We start from the raw sequence: 17,401 nt of genomic DNA on the forward strand, positions 1-17,401 counted from the left end.
TCTGTCATCTACGTTGTACTGACTTCTGCCGTTGTGTGACATAAACACACGCACGCACATGCACACGCACACGCACACACACACGTCCTTTGTGTTGAGCTTCTTTCCTCTCTACTTGAATGCTTTTTGCCTGTTGTTTGGATGCTTGGATGATCTTCTAGTATGTGAAATATCTTCCAAATTGACATACAGGCCTACAGATAAATAGTTCTTACTGCATAGTATTGTTCAGGAAATAATAGAAGATGTGACTGACATCCAGCAATAACATTAGTATGTACAGCAAGTGTCAAGTCGTTCTTATTATTATTACTTGTCTTGTTTTGCTCTTGGTGTCCCTCCGGTGGTCACATATGGTGCTACTCCTCTCTCCAGAACAGGCCACCGGCAGTGCAGGGGTCCCCACACAACGGCCAGCCCCCGCCCTGCATGAACCCCGCCTTGATGAACGCTCCCTGGGTGAGAGAGGGTGGAGAGAGGTCTCTACTTTCATAGAGCATCCTGGTTATCATAATCATAATAATCATCGCAATATTTGTCATAGAGATGCTTGTTTTTTTGTTTCTCGCATGCCTTCTCAGACCATACTTACCTACCATCACTCTGTCTGACATGATATATGTATTTCTTCCCCTTCACTGATGTTGGTTAATTAATCATTTTTACTACTCTGTAAAGTGTTGAGTGTTAATTTGACTCTTATGGGTACATTTTTGCACTCTCAGACTTAAAATAACACTCTTTTGCAGTGTACTCCTGTTAACAATGCTGATGCAATTTAATCTATTAATTTGAAATATCTCCTGTCCACTTCTCTGCTGGTTTTTATTGGGGCTGAGGGGATGACACACAGGTGATGTCATCCCTATTACATCACCCCAGCACTCTTCAGGATCTTAGCTCATGTTCAATATTGTGTTAAAACTGTCAATTTGTCTGAATACCTCTTTTTAAGCACATCATGTGTTGATGACATTATTCATGTTAACACAGGGTTTATGCACACCGTTTTGTGCACATCATGTGTTGATGACATTATTCATGTTAACACAGGGTTTATGCACACCGTTTTGTGCACATCATGTGTTGATGACATTATTCATGTTAACACAGGCCTTATGCACACCTTGTGTCATTTTATGTTGCTATAGCAATGGGTACTTATTGATCACAATATAAGCTGTAAGATGGTGGTGGATACTACTGCAATTCAGTCACTTACAACTTTGTATTGCAAAAAGGGTTGTACTTCAATATTAATTTGTTTTAAGTGAAATTCTAAAGCAGTAGAATCATTTAATCTTAACAAAGTATGATATTAAAAATGAAGACAATACATTAAAATGTACGTATTCAATATTGCTAACTCAACCGTCATTTTTGCCATTTCTAATTGAATGATGATTACTTTAGATAATGTGTAAATGTTCTATACATTTTTTAAATGAAAACAGTAAAGCCTGATTTATGCTTGCTTGCTTGCGCATCGTATCTCACTCCGAAAAGCAGCGCCATGTGTTGTGTGAGCTTGTAGTTCGTCTGTTTTCGTTGTGAGACACCGGCGCGCAACCAAGTATAAATCGGGTGTAAGTGTTTGTTGGTCTGTGTTGCATATTTCCTCTGAAGTCTTCTCTCTTTCTCCACCTTTCCTCCATCTCCCTCGCTCCTTCCCCGCCCCTCTCCAGCAGTACCACTACCAGGAGGAGGATTCCCCGCAGCTCGACCATGGATTCCCGCGGCTCACCAACGAGCCGTGCCGTGCCCCCGAACTGGTGCACGTGTCCGAGAAGAACCTGTCGGAGATCGAGAATGTGCACGGCTACGTGTCTCACTCCCACATCTCCCCTCTCAAGGTGAGCTTCAGAAGCCCCGTGACATGTTGAGGTTCTCTCACAAACCTCGTACCAACACATACACCATGAATGACTGCTAACATGTTCTGTCAGTCTCCACCCCGCCCCCAGCTCTCTGACCCCTTCTCTTTTGCCTCTTTAGCTTACATCGGTCCGCCAACATCACATGAAATAGTTTGTTAGTAGGCCCCCATGCCTTTTTGGCTATACTGACTTTTTATAGTCATGTGAGCTTTTTTCTCTCTTTTCTTCTTATATCAAGTTAGTGAAAATGACAGATAGCAGTGTACAAAGAAACCCATAATGCATTAATAATTTTGAGGCTAACGATTAAGAAAAGCAATGAATATACATAATTTAGTATGTAATCAACATTTTATTGAGACTCGCAAAGAATGACCACATTCCAGTAAAATGGGATTAAACTCTTATTCAGTATCAATTACAAAAACAGCAGTGCCCTAACACATTTCTACATCCAAGCTAATTCTGGAGCAGCGATGGAGAACAGATGCAACTCCTATTGGTCTCACTCTCTCAGACAAAGTTTTCTTCTCTTTTTGCTTCCTTTTTACACCTGTGTTGCACTGATCTGGAAAAGTTGTTCATAATCCCCTCCTTCATTGTCTTGACCCATTATGTGCCAGTGTGTTTCCTGTCTTGATCTCCAGTAGGCCTGTCTGTTTCCACAATACAGCTTGAATCCATGCACAGTAGACTGTTGCACCATGGTGTGTCAGCCACAATCATACAAATACAATCATTTAATGAAGGATATTAGATATTATTAGGATGTTAGATTCACAACAAAACAATATAGTATAGGTCATAGGTCATTCCATTCACCCATTTTCATGCATTGAACAGTCAGGTCATACAGGCAAATAAATAACTCTTAGTATCCCTGCATTGCGGTGCATTATTGCACTGATTCTCAAAGTGGGGTCCTTGGGGGTCCCCAGCTAAATTAGTTAATATGGCATTAATAATTGTAACCACTTTATCCATATGTCATACTTTGGCTATTCAAAAATAGCAGATCTGTTGTTATTTTATTTTTTATTTTTAAAAGCCTTGTTTGGACATTTTGGAATTTTGTTTTTGCACACATCTTCTCTTCTAGGGGTCCCTGGCACAAAATATTTTCAGATGAGGCCAAATACTTAAAATACAATTTGGGGGTCCTTGACATGAAAAACTTTGAGAACCACTGCATTATTGTACTTCACGTGTAGAAGGTCGTCAGAGATCATAATGACTGTGCTGGTGAAATAATCAGTTAGAGCCTCTAGAGGGCAGTGTTGGAGATAAAAAGGGCAAAGTTTACACCTATTGGCAAATCACTATTTCATAAAGGGCCTTTTTCTTGTGTAGCATACACAGTTTATTTTTCTAGCTAAACATTTAGTGTTTGAGGTTAAATGAGTCCATTTGTCGACTCATTTGTGGACCACCTAGTTTTGAATAGTGAAATATTGAAGCTGTCTTAATCACCACAGGGACAAAATAAGGTTCAAATTAAGCCATAATTTGGGGATTTAGACAAGATAACACATTACAAATATCCTGCAGTAACAATCCAACCTTTGGTGCACATCTCAATAGTATTGTAGTTTAATACAATTTCTGAGAGGTTTTCTCTCTTGATCAAATTTGTTTTAATCCTTTATTTGAATTTAAACTGGTATACCGTAGAATTTGAGTGCAAATCATGTATAGTATTGTCTCTGTTTCTTGCAAAAAGTGAAAGAATTAAAATGTTGGTTAATCTTAACAATTCTGAGATATTACAAAGGAAATAGGGATTGTAGCATGCACTGTCCAGTGCTAATGTAGAATCATAGCTCTGAAATTACAGTCCAGTCAAAATGATCATACATACTGTATAAGGATTGAAGGCGGATTCAGACTATGGTGCCGGGTGCGCACCCGGGACCACATGGCAGATGTTGTGGTAGTGTAAACGTAGCGAACTGTTCCCCGTAACGCATCACCGTACCGTACCCGAAACCACCTGGGGAGGTAGTCTCGGGTCCGATTGCTGCGGAGCAGTGCGGACTCGGGAACGGAACGCGGCAGTGTGAATCCATCCGTACCAAGAGAAGGAAGTGGACTGCTAACCATATATCATTTATATATTTTTATAATGACGCATTATTTTAGCTGGGTTATACCTTCTCATAGTTCTACTTGAATGTTGACAAGAAATAATAATCCCGCTAGTGTTTGAGTAGCGCGAGCCGTGAAAAATAATAAACAAAAAACAAATGTGTAGTGAACGTATATATAAGGATAAATATGCCAAGGATTAGTCGGTGACGTCACTGCTAAAATACCAAGGATGCATTAGTGACGTCGCTATCATATTGATAATAACAGAGACGCGAGGGACGACGTTACATTTTGAGGTGTCAAAGACCAACGCACACACTGCTTTGGTTGTGTATTGTTGTTCTGTTATTATTATAACTCAAGACAACGTCAGGAACACAGTCAAACTTTATTATTCACTCTGCACTCTGACAAGTGACTCTTCTTCTGTGAATGACATTCTCTAGCTCCCAAAGCCCCATAGTCAACAGCGCCCCCATGAGGCACATATTTACCATTACTGTTAAATTAAATGGTCTCGGGTGCGCAAGAATCTTGGCCAATGTGAATACTGGCCAGCTGCGAGAGGCCAACCGTACTCGGGAACGGTTTGAATGAATCGGACCCAGTCTGAATCCGCCCTAAGTGACAATCAATTATTGTAACAAGCTACGAAAATGAACTTGTCATACAATGAACAATATGTGGTCTAGATGCTCAGAGCATATAATGTGAGGGCTAGGCCTTTGGTGAGAGAGAGATGAGGAGAGGAGTCAGAATTTACACTGATATCAGTATCAGTAACATCCTATTGATGTCCATCACATCTCTCAAAAGCAAGTGTCTACTGACTCATGAAGACATTTTGGAGCTTTCATTTTGTGTCATGATTTGTCCTTGTTTTTATTATTTTTTGCTGTTCCACATTCCCTGTCACAATGTCCTTCTTTGAAAGAATAGTTGATGGCATTATGCTGTATTAGGACAGGATAGTGAAGAGTGACAGGAAAGCGATAGCAGGAAGGACAGTCGGCACAAAGTTCCCGACCCAGTAATCAAAGCCTGGATGTTATGGTTATGTGGTCGATGTATTGACTGGCTGAGCCACAAGGGTGGCTCAGACTATTATTCCCTCAAGGCATTTTAATCTTCTGAGACATTTTTATTTATTTATTTTTTAAATATATTCTCTGGGCTTTTTCTGCCTTTATTGATAGTCCACAGTGAGAGACATTGATAGTCCAAGAGAGACAGGAAACAGGGCCAGAGAGTCGAGGAGTGACATGCAGCAAAAGTCCGCCAAGCTCTGGAATCGAACCCAGGACTCGCTGTCAGCCACCAGAGCACACGCGGTACTCGCCCCAACCACTCGGCCATCGGCAAATTCCCACAGTAAAGCCCTGCTAATTCATATTCCAAATAAATAAAAAATTCCTTCAACAGATATAAAGATTTGTTGTTCGCCACGCTCGCCACTTAGCAATAGAATAGTGTTGCTGTTGGCTTACTGACTGAATGTTAGCACTGAAAGCATCCAAGACAGTTGAAGGTAGAGCTGGGCAGTGTGACACTGGACATTTCAACAATGCACCACCTACAGTATGTTTTGTATGTCTTATTTGTTAAAACCAACTTCAATATGTCAGATGTTAAAGGGGAAGCAAGAGAGAGCGTTGGATATTTGAGAGGACATGGTTTATAATAATAATAGGTATTATTATTATTATTATTATTATTATTATTATTATTATTATTATTATTAAAGCTTTTTATTAATATTTATACAAGCATTAATTATGCAATGAGACAGATACAATTGAATAAACTTATATAACCACCACCCACCCCGATGTTCCTGTCCTACAAAGCCCCAACTCTGTTATAATAGATTTCCAACAATCATTGATACTGCCATTACAAAATGTGCATATTGTTCTCTAATCCCATCCTGGAGAATTCGATCGTTAGTAGAATTTGGTAGAAGGTAGCATTTTAGTCATAACATTTGCCTACACCTGTTTCTTTCAATATTATATAGTAAGCTCTTGCTGTTTGTGGCCGGAAATTATGTTCAATTTCTGAACAGAACAGTTAGTTTCTGCATTACTTTCCCCACACTAAACATTTGTTAAGTAGAGGGAATGTCTTCCCATAAGTGCTCTTTGAGGCTCAGTGCCATTATTATGCAGGGAGCCACAATGGACTGCTGTTTCTCCTTGTCATCCCACCTCAATGTATGACTGGGTAACCATCAACAGTTTTTTCCCTATGTATTAGGTTTTCCATTTCTCTCTCTCTCTCTCTCTCTCTCTCTCTCTCTCTCTCTCTCTCTCTCTCTCTCTCTCTCTCTCTCTCGCATCCTTTCTCCTCTCTTCCTAAATATACTAGCTGGTGATGTTGTCTTTTATTTCTTACTTGCAGCCTGCACTGGTTACCCGTTTTGATCTTGCATATCCGGGTCTGACCGCAGCAAACTACATGGCAAGTTTTGTTGTGTTTTTTTTGTTTTTGTTTTTAGGGGGGCATATTACCTCCTCATTTCTTTTTTCTTTTACTTCTTTTTCCTTTTTTGTTTCAAACCTTCCTTTTGTTTTTGGTGACCCTTGCACCCAAAACATTACTGTTTCCATGGTGATGCATGGACTTTGTTTTGATGTTGCATACTCTACTTGTGCGGTGTATTGCCTGATGAAACAATCATTCTTGAATGACATTGTTTGAGGTTCACGACTATTTGTATGACACACGCTCCCATGTCTCTCTGTGATTCATCTGCTTGCCAAGAAATACAAATATGCTTGCTGTGGTGTTTTTTCCGCTACTGTGATATGGTGCCTTTCTTATCAATCATGTGCGACTACGTTGAAAATGCCAATGGCCCTAGGTCATGTGCTTTGGAACGTTGGCCTACAATTATCCCAGTGTACTGTAGTTTTACATTCATCCTAGCAAGAAATCCTGTTTTATGTTTGCTGGTGTTACTGCTTTACTATAGTAATTACTCTGTCTCTCTGTCTTCCCGTCCGTCCGTCCGTCCGTCCGTCCGTCCGTCCAACCGCCCGCCTGTCCGTCTGTCCGTTCGTCCGCAAATTTGATGATTGCTATGTTTCTTGTGGCCACTAGGGCAGGGCCCTTTCTCGCCTGTTAGATTTTTTATCATCAATATACTGTCAGCGGTTCTCAACGTGGGGTCCAGGGACCCTCAGTGTTTCTTGAGGGGATTCTAAACGGACCCTTACAGGTCTGTAACTCTGAGAGTTATGGCGGCCTTTTAAATTAAAAAGTTTGAGAAGCACTGTATTGTGTCTTATGTACAGCATGCTTTATTAGGTGTGCTCTTCATCAGTCCTGTTGGAATGTATTTATTCATTCACAGTAGTGCAGTATAGGTAGAAGGATAATGGCATGAAGTGAAATGATAAACATATGATCTTTTACTTGATGGTAAGAATTCAGGTTTGCTTCATTTCCCAAGGAGGTTGACAGTTGATCATGGCTGGAAATTGTATCAGGCAGAGTAATGGCACTTCTGAGAACCATGGCAGAGTACACTTTTAACCACTTCAACCTATATTATATACTGTACGTTGACAGGAGTGTCATAGCCATGTACAGTAGGGTGTCTGAACCAAGCCCCATCCTTTCTCCCTAAACACCAAATCTCACAACGCATCACATTGTGACATATTGTGAGCTTGTAGATATTTTCTGTTCATCCCAGGAGGATTGTGTATAGGTTTTAATTACATATTTGTGTCTGACTATATGAATAGTAATTCGTTCAAATTATTGAGTAACAATCACAAACTTGAAAATAAGAGTTATTGGTGTGGGCTGGGTCTGCATTCCCAGGTGTATGTGTTTCACTGATTTCTCTATCCTATGTGTGTGTGAGTGTGTGGCAGAATGATTGGTTACATTTGGATGGTTAGTGGTTTTGGTGTGTGTGTGTGTGTGTGTGTGTGTGTGTGTGTGTGTGTGTGTGTGTGTGTGTGTGTGTGTGTGTGTGTGTGTGTGTGTGTGTGTGTGTGTGTGTGTGTGTGTGTGTGTGTGTGTGTGTGTGTGTGTGTGTGTGTGTGTGTGTGAGACTGGGGAGATAAGAGGGTATTTTCTTCAGTACAGTCCTGTGTCCTGTGGTGGTGTGATCCACACTACTCTTCTCTGCACAATCTTTCAGCACTCACCCAAACAATGTTGGACCACAATGTTGCACCATTCTCACACCTTTATGTGTGATTGAATAACTATTGACTGTCTCTGAATGTGACATCCTGCTGGGGTAGCTATGGTGCAGTAGCCGACCTGAGTCGGTCCTTAATGTAATTTCCTGGTGGGGATGTCTCCCCATGGCACAGTAGACGACATGAGACAGTCCCTAACCACTTAAACCCACTAGACATAGTAAACTTAGTTGGCTCTGTACTTTTCCCCCTCTACTGTACGTCTCGAATCTCTTTGTTAAAAATAGCCGATCTACAAGCTCACAATGCGTTGAAAAGCGATGATGTTCCCCCTATAGGGTTCTGGGGTTTCAAGTGGTTAATGCAAGTGTGGATAAGGGAGAAGGAGGGACAGAGGAGTGTTGGCAGAGAGGGAAGGCAGTTCTCTTCTATTATATAAAAGACGTAAACTGGCCAAGACTAAAAAATTGTGCTTAGCCAATTTAGTTCACTCAGCCTATAGGGACTTGAATGAGAAATTGCTTTAATACAGCAACTGTAATTGTAAAGGCATGGTGGGAGGTAAGAATGATGGTTCCTCTGAGAGAGTCGAGCCCCTCCCTCGCTGGCCAAAACAAGCAACACCGTTTGGAGTGCCTGACTCCGAGGAGATGTTATCGATTTGAACCGTGTTGCTTATTGATCCCCAGACTATTTCCTTGGTAATATAGGATCGTAAAAATGCATGATTATTATAATTTTTTTCTTTCGGAGCAGCAATTACCTCTCTGCCAATCTTTTTGAGTAATGAACAGCGGTTTAATTACGCTAGTTGCCAGCTGTCGTTGGTTGAGGAGCGCTGGTCGGATCGACGTGGAATATTGGCTTTTCGGGGTGCCTGTTATCCCAGGGGTAAAGATCATTCTCCTGATCTACTCCTTGTTGTGATGATTCCTCTTCTGACTCGGTATCCACACAATGGGATGCCTTGATTGCCCCATGGAAGCCTTGTGATTGGCTTTTGTGAATGTATTGAGTGTTCACAGGAACTCAGATAAAGGCACTGCTGGCAATCGTTCCTCATCAGAGCAGCAGGGAGTCTGAGAGTCATTTTATGACGAGAGGAGTCATACAGTAGCTTGCGTCAGTGCGGTTGATTATTGCACTGTGTGAAAGTACACTGTTGATAGTCAATACAGTAAAGTATTTTCAGCTTTAAGTGATCTGTTATCTCACTTTTCACTTCAAGTAAATATGAGAACTTTAATTTAGATAATTTTATACTTCTTATAAGGGCTTTCATTTTTTATTCTCAATTTTCTATGTTTGCAAAATGTGTAGTTACTGATGTGTAGTAGCCACTTTGATGAGGCAAGCCATGCTGGCCATACATACAGTTGACATTTCAAGAAAATATTATTGTTGGTCCTAGTATAACATGAAGCTGTGAAAAGTGCCACTAAAACACAGCTTTTACAAAAACACATATACTTACTATACCTCAAAATGTGCTGGATACATTTTATGTAGTGTACTATACCAGGGGTTCACAACCCTTTCCATGCCAAGGACCCCCAAACACCATATCCTTTGGCTGCAGCTCCCCTATTGCATAATGGCTTAAAGACGTGGTGAAATGTAAAATACGTTTTTCACACTTTTAGAGCATACCTGCGGTCATAATCAAGACATTATGTATCAATAGATGCCTATGTATCAATTTCCTGCAAACATACTGCGTAATGACATAGATAGACCTTCATGAATATAAATTAATCTTGATTTCATTCACTCCCAAAGCTCACGTTGCTCCACTCGCACCTGATTTAATTTGGGAGACACAACTCAAGTTGACGGCCAGACGGTGCATTACTTGTTTTAAACTCAAACAGTACTACTACCTACAATAAAATATGTATCTGAAAACATTGGAGGTGAGAAATAAGCAATGCAATGCATAAAAGTGCCGCTAGCATTGATGCCCCCCCTCTCTCTCTCTCTCTCTCTCTCTCTCTCTCTCTCTCGAAAAACGAAAAACACACCCCTGTCTCTGAGCTAAACTTGGCAAAAACGTTATAAAAAAAGCCCTTTCACCACTACTTTAAAAGAAAGAAATACCGTAATCAAAATACCTAATCTGAGATGTTGTGAGCTTGTACATCAGTTGTTTTCGCACTGTACCGTCATACGACAAAGTATAATTTATAGCGACTTAAGCCTACATTGCGTCGTCCGATGAACACGTTCATCCGAACGTCCTCTCAGGCTATGGGATCTAAACAACTATAGGCACTTGTACTGCATAACGATGGAAATGTACCCCTCCTATACATTGTAATTCAATTACGTACCAAAAACCTCATCGTGATACATCACAATGTAGAATATCTTCTGTATTATTTTAAATATTGCGGATACTTAAAACTGCAGTTTATTAGGGGATGATTTGGAGTCCGAAGAGGTGGGTTTTCAGACTTCGGTGGAAGATGGGGACTATGTTGTCTTGGCTGACAGGGAGGTCATTTCACAGGGGGGGCGAAGAGACTATACAGTAGGTCATCTGGAGTGTTATCCTGATTGCTTGCTGATTGTAGTGTGGGGGGTGGTTGTAACAGCGTATTCACACTGGATACGGATGCGCTGGGAATTGCTGTGAAGTGAAATTCTCGCCCGAACAGGAGCCGGGCTGTTCACACCAGAAGTGCATTTCTCGTGTTGACAGCATCCCAACACATTTGCTTTATGGGGTTTGGATTTGTGAAACATACTCTGACTGTTGTTCAACTCCCTGTATTTCGCCACAACCTAGAAAACCACTTCAAAGCTTTCTCACAAAATGGTATTAAATACAAACAATGTAACAGAAAGGTAGTTTGATTCGTTTTTGTAACTAATGGCAGTAGTCTTAACAGGTAGACTACAGTTTGCTGTTGTTAGAGAGCTCACTTCAATGTCTCAGTTCCTTTTGTTATGTCACTTAGAACCATAACAATAATTGTTATGGTTGAAACATGTTCATTTGTAAGTACGTTTGGCTAGATCCTATGAACAAAATATAGATAAACAAAATGAAGATTATTTAGTTTATTCACAGATATGCATTCCTCCCTTGAAAAACTAAACAAACACAGCACTCTAGATACTTAAGTTGGGAAATAAAAACTGTCAGGACTATCCAGATATCAGACAGATTTTCCATGTCCTGCTATATATGATTGATAGAACTGCTATCAATGGGCCCATCTGTCTAAGACATTTCTTGACAATGCATTATCCTCAGACTTGTTGACTCATGTATTTTGATTGTACAATGGGAAAAAGATGGAAACAGACAATGCACTTTTTTCCCTGACTGCTATTACTTGAGGTCTAAGACCTTTGTAAATCTTGTCACTGACATCTCCAATACATTTTCTCACCTAAAATGAGGCCCTGAAAGTTGTGTACACTACAGTATACAATAGATTCATTGGTGAAATAAAATACAGACTGGCTTTTTTTTTCATACTTGTTGTATGTTTATTTTGCATTTCTACTTTCTCTTAACACATTTAATAGGATATGCATGCAATAATACAATATAAGCCCTTGGTCAGTAAAGTGTGGTTAAATGCTGATTGATACCACAATCTACTATTATAAAAGTTACTAAAATGTGGCTTTTGTTGCATTAGGGGTTGTGTCCACAGAGAGTGCGTTCTGAGCTGGCAGCCCCAGTCTGCCATGCATTTCTATGGTAAAGACGCGCTGGTGCGCTCCTCTTCCCTCCTTTTTTGGCAGAGCGGCCTGAGCGCTTCAAGCAGACAGTAGTTAAACTTTTGGAAATTCTCCTGGCTGTGACTGACAACCCGGCAATTTACAACCCCGACGTTGAATCGTTCACAACCACGAGAAGCCCTTGTTTACCGTTGTTTCAGCTAAGCTATTTGTGCTAATAACGCAGATGACCGGACATTCGAGCACAGCAATGGTTGACCGGTTCGAACGAACATGATCTGACACCGTTACTGTAGGTCACGTGTATGGTACAGTAGGCTATGCATCCATGATTAATCTCAAGGATTGTAAGGATGTGGCAGAAGTGGCAAACATAATTGCCGTGGGGGTTTTTGGTTCTCGACATCTGTCCGTTTGGCTGTGGGCTAATTTGTACTTTGTCACATGACAATATCACCTCGCCATAGCACGTACTGCACAGATAGATACCATATTGGCTGCTGCTGTTCATTGGAGCGATGTGTCAACTCAACCGCCATATGGGCAGGGGCCCATATATATAACTCACTGAATTCTCAACTGATTTTCGGCTTGGTTTGTTACAAATGTCAGACATGTAGTTATGTTATGATATAGGATAGCATTTTTGTAGTGTTTACTGTATGCACTGTAGTACACCCCTCTCTGTGGGGGCCACACATTCTGTACTGTATTTGCGTATCTGTCTTGATGCCTGCTCTATTTGTATAAATCTTTTTTCTTAAGTGTCTGTTCTGTGAAAGGGAAAGCAAGGAACGAGATAGAGGAAAATGGAAAGAGCTACAGCAAGGATGACTAACCTCTTCTACTGATGGTCTGTTCACAATAGGTTGTCATCACACCTACAGTAGATTGAACAAAATGACCTGCTGAAAATAAGCCCACGGAAACTATCTAGCCATCCATGTGAGAGATTTGGTGCTGTCTCTACACTTAGACACAATATAGGATCCTTGGAAATTGATTTGCTATTAGTGGCTCTCAGCGAGAGGTCAATGTTGAGTGTTTTAGACATTCTCACTAGTTTTTTTCTCCTCCTGATGGAAAATCCATTTATGAAAGAACGGAAAAAGAAACATCCAGTATATTGAACTGTTCTAATATTGTCACAAAGGACATTTTCACTAAAGATCAGCCATGATGTACTTCTCTGCTTTTAAACAGGAAACAGTGACGAAAACAGTGACGACTGAATCTCAAACGCCAACTGTGTTGCATAGCCTTGTGTAATCAAGCCCTCACTATGAACATCACTGACTGAATGAATTCTGTTATTTGACACTTAATACTAAAACAATGGCAATGTTGCGGCCAACAACACCATTAGTTGGATTAACCACATTAACCCCGGCGTCCCTATTTTGGGCATCAATTTTCAATTGTGTTATTATGTTTTTAAATGACAGATCTAATAGATCAACAAACATGATCTAACACTGTTAGGTCATGTGTTTGGTACAGTAGGCTATGCATCCATCATCCATGATTAATCTCAAGCATGTGGCAGAAGTTGCTAGCACTGTGGGGGTTTTTGGTTCTCGCCAAAAAAAATCTATTTTGTAATTATGTTTTTAAATGGCAGATCTAATACATCACATCATGTTGCGATGCACTGTGAGCTAGTAGATCAGCTATTTTCGTGAAGTGGTAAAATCATAAGGTAGCCTAATTTTGGGATTTCCATGTTGTACTAAAATCAACTGTCATCCATCTAATGTACCTGCTCACGTTATTTAATGCAACTATCGAAAGCGATTGCTGAACACTAGCATCCCTATTCTGGGCATGTTACAATAGGCCAGCATTCAGCAAAACTGGCAAACATTTGGCCATTAGATCGGCTATTTTCGGCCAAGCAATTTGGTGTAGAGGGAAAAAAGGAGGAGACCAAGACCCCTGGTCTACTTAATTATATAGGATTTAAATCCTTAAGGGAGGCTGCCTTGTGACAAAAATATTAATTACCATGATACAGAGTGATTTTTCACTGGATGGCTGGAGGTATTTTACTTGATGATTTGTGATTTCCAGTAGCTGATTGTATTCATGATAGTCATCTGTGGTAAGGGGACAGCTGTAAAGGAATAAAATGGATGCATTCTTTTTGATGGAGCTGCATCCATGAGCAGAATATGCCGACAAGGGCCCAGGGCAAGCACATAATTTTTCACCAGCCCTGTCCCCATACATTACATAACAATTTGAATCTTTAGTACTATAAGTCATGCATCAGCCCCTTTAATCATATTAACCCTGTTTCAAGTTTTCAAAATGTATTTATTTATAGTTTATTTGTATGTTTCAAAAATAGCACATCCACAAGCTGGTTAAGCAATAAGCACCCACCCAGTCAAGAACCTACAGGGAACGTAAATTACACTACGTAATGTGGCTTGCAGAAAGTGTGAGTTACTAATACCAGTGGTGGCCTTCATGCATCAGAGGAAAGAATCATCTCATAGTCATACTGTAATATTAGTATTCATCTCTCATAGCATTACAAACGGTTCCAGTTTAAATTAATGGGACATATACATGGCCTTGGATTGCACAATAATATAGTCACTAATATTGATGGGATGGTTTTACAGTGAAAAGAAGAAAGAAAAACTAGAGTATGCCTTGTTGCCTGGACACATGACATGACTGTACATTAGTATTATACATGTGTTAGTTATTGATCTGTATGGGTGTGTGTATTTCAGTTTCTACTGTGCTGTTGCACTTTGCCCAGTAAGTCAAGGTCAATGGCCCCGGGCCATTATTCCAGCCATGGTCAACAGACAGTTCTGGAAGTTGGACTGTGTGTGTGTGTGTGTGTGTGTGTGTGTGTGTGTGTGTGTGTGTGTGTGTGTGTGTGTGTGTGTGTGTGTGTGTGTGTGTGTGTGTGTGTGTGTGTGTGTGTGTGTGTGTGTGTGTGTGTGTGTGTGTGTGTGTGTGTGTGTGTGTGTGTGTGTGTGTGTGTGTGTGGAACCTGCAGGTTTCTTGTATGGATGTCTGATTGAGGCTTTGCATAATAGTACAGTGTAGACTGTAGACAATGGTCTTGATTTGTTTGGCTGCCAGTTGATTTATTATATTTCGACTGGGATGGGTAATGCAATGTATGAAAGGTAAAAGGTCTGATGGAAGTTAGCGATTGATTTTCCAGTGTGCGTTATGCCCATAAGCTGGATAATGGCTTTTTGAATGTTGGATATTTGTACTCGGAGGATGCAGGGCAGCCAACAGCTCCAGTGTCGTGGCATATCTCCCCTGAAGAAATAAAATACAGTACAGTAGGCCCATTGTATCAGTAGGCTATGTTTTGGTTAGCTTTCTATATTGTATGTTTTAAAGACGTTACATCCAATTGTTAAAACGTAGTGAGACATCCCATACAAAAAGATGTCCACGGGTCCTTAAAAAGTCTTAAAGTCACATGTATTTAAAAATGGCATAAAAGGTATTACATTGTATTTTGAAAGGTGTTTAATATTTTTGGGTGATGTATGATCTGCCAACTGATAAACTGAAAAAAATAAAATAGAAAATCTGCCTTCTCTCTCTGTAAGATAGTCAAGATGGCAAACTAACAGCTTCATGGATTAAATGGGTTAAAACGTCTTAAATCTAACTTCCTGACACCAGCAGACACCCTGATACAAGCATCAGGTTTTCCCTCACTGTGACTGATAAAGCAGCATGATCTTAATCCATTTAAGACCGGGAACGCATATGTGTCATTTTTTTTTTGTGCCATTAAAAAATTGTGAAAATCTGTGCAAATCTTTGAATATATATATTTTTAAAGCAAACATTTGTAAAGTGTTTTTGTTCCAGGGACCCCCAGAAGCAAAGATTTGAGTTACAAATGTTTGCTTTAAAACGTATATATTCAAAGATTTGCACAAATGTTCACATATTTTTTGAAAAATAGCAGATCTACAAGCTCATAGCACGGCACTCGGTGCCGTGCTATGAGCTTGCATATCTGCAATTTTTTTGAATAGCCCAAAGAAATCAAATAATGACACAAATGCGTTCCCGGTCTTCATGGGTTAATCGGGCTTGGAGATTGTCAATCAGGTGTTGTGTTCAGGAGAAACAGTTTGTCGGTGTTTATTTGTTCAGGACATTATGCATGGAGAAGATCCATTCTCCTGCAGACACACTATGAACCAAACTCCTTTGCAGATAGTCGCTATATGAAGAATCAACACCCCTGTAGTATTATACAATATACTTGTTTTGTCTTTCACATTCCTAGACACCAGAGACACCCATAAAGGATTTACTTCATGGTTTTCTGGCACTGGTTCTCAACCCGTGGGCCCAGGCCCCTTGGTGGGCCGTGAGGGTATTCATGCACGTGGCCCACCCATCTGACTACTTAACACGGCATATTTTATACTTTGGCTATTCAAAAATAGCAGATATACAAGCTCAAAATCTTGGAACATTTGTGCCAATCTTTTAATACATTTTTTTTTTTTGGGGGGGGTCTCGGGAACAACATATTTTGATGGGGATCGGCGGACAAAAACGTATAATTTTGGGGGTCCTTGACAAGATAAAACTTTGAGCACCACTGATATAACGACAATAGTTTTTCAGAAAACTGTTAGAAGACATTTTGTCAAATGACAAATGTTCGCTTTAAAAAATATATGTTCAAAGAATTGCACATATTTTGACGATTTTTCCCAAAATAGCAGATCTGCAAGCTCATATCTCATTATGAGCTTGTATATCTGCTATTTTTGACTAGCCAAAGAAATCTAAAATGAATTCAATGGGTTAAGTGGGCCAAGCTGAATGGATGAGCGTCATTTCAAGGAATTGAAGATCTGAAAGAGGTTGTAACTGCCTCCAACAGATCATATGAGGTTAGTTCACCTTTACATTACATTTAAACCTTATACAAGTTGCTTGACCACTTAAACGACTCTTTACATTAGTTCAGTAGTATTGGTCTGTACTAGGTCCACTCTTTTTTCCCCCTCTACACCAAATCTCTTCACTGAAAATAGCCCATCTACAGCAACGCATTTGATATATTGACCTACGTCCAATTATCATTATTATCCTGCACTGTAATTATGTGACTGTGACTATAGATTGGGAAAGCAAGCAACCCGTCATTCATTCCACTACATTATTTAGCCCTGTAACCTTTTCTGTGGGCATTATTTAGATTTTCTCCTTCCTGTTTCTATTAATGCATAGCCATACAGTACCACCACGCCTTTCCAGCCTAGATAATGTACCAAGATACTGTATATCTCAATGCTGAGCATCACCCTGCATCACAAAGCAAAAACAAATCTTGAGTATTTGCATATTGTTGCAGTATGGTAATACCAGCATATTGTGAGGTCCCTGGCAATTCGCTGGCAATTGTCAGAGAATGCAAATATGAATGGCTGACCTCCTTTGCAAGGCCAAGGGTGCTGTGACGAGCTCAACCTTATCCCCCACTAAGTGTTCCTCTCCACCACACACACACGCGCGCGCATGCACACACACACACACACACACACACACACACACACACACACA

General features: G+C 40.2%; 1 protein-coding gene across 7 annotated transcripts in view; it reads left to right on the forward strand.

Moving 5' to 3' along the window:
- The window catches only part of dlg2 (discs, large homolog 2), a 204,717-nt gene that overhangs the window by 104,024 nt on the left and 83,292 nt on the right, over positions 1-17,401 (forward strand). For 6 of the 7 annotated variants that reach the window (XR_013933583.1, XR_013933584.1, XM_080435020.1 and 3 more), the window contains 2 exons: positions 376-459; positions 1,686-1,853. Coding sequence is in view for 5 of the 7 variants with exons in the window: in XM_080435020.1 (XP_080291146.1) it covers positions 376-459; positions 1,686-1,853 (252 nt within the window). In the remaining 2 variants the exon portion in view is untranslated. The remainder of the gene's footprint in view (positions 1-375; positions 460-1,685; positions 1,854-17,401) is intronic. The other variant, XM_080435024.1, reaches the window with a different exon arrangement.

This window comes from Gymnoscopelus braueri (genome assembly GCF_963280865.1).
Source record: "Gymnoscopelus braueri genome assembly, chromosome: 8".
Lineage (NCBI taxonomy): Eukaryota > Metazoa > Chordata > Actinopteri > Myctophiformes > Myctophidae > Gymnoscopelus > Gymnoscopelus braueri.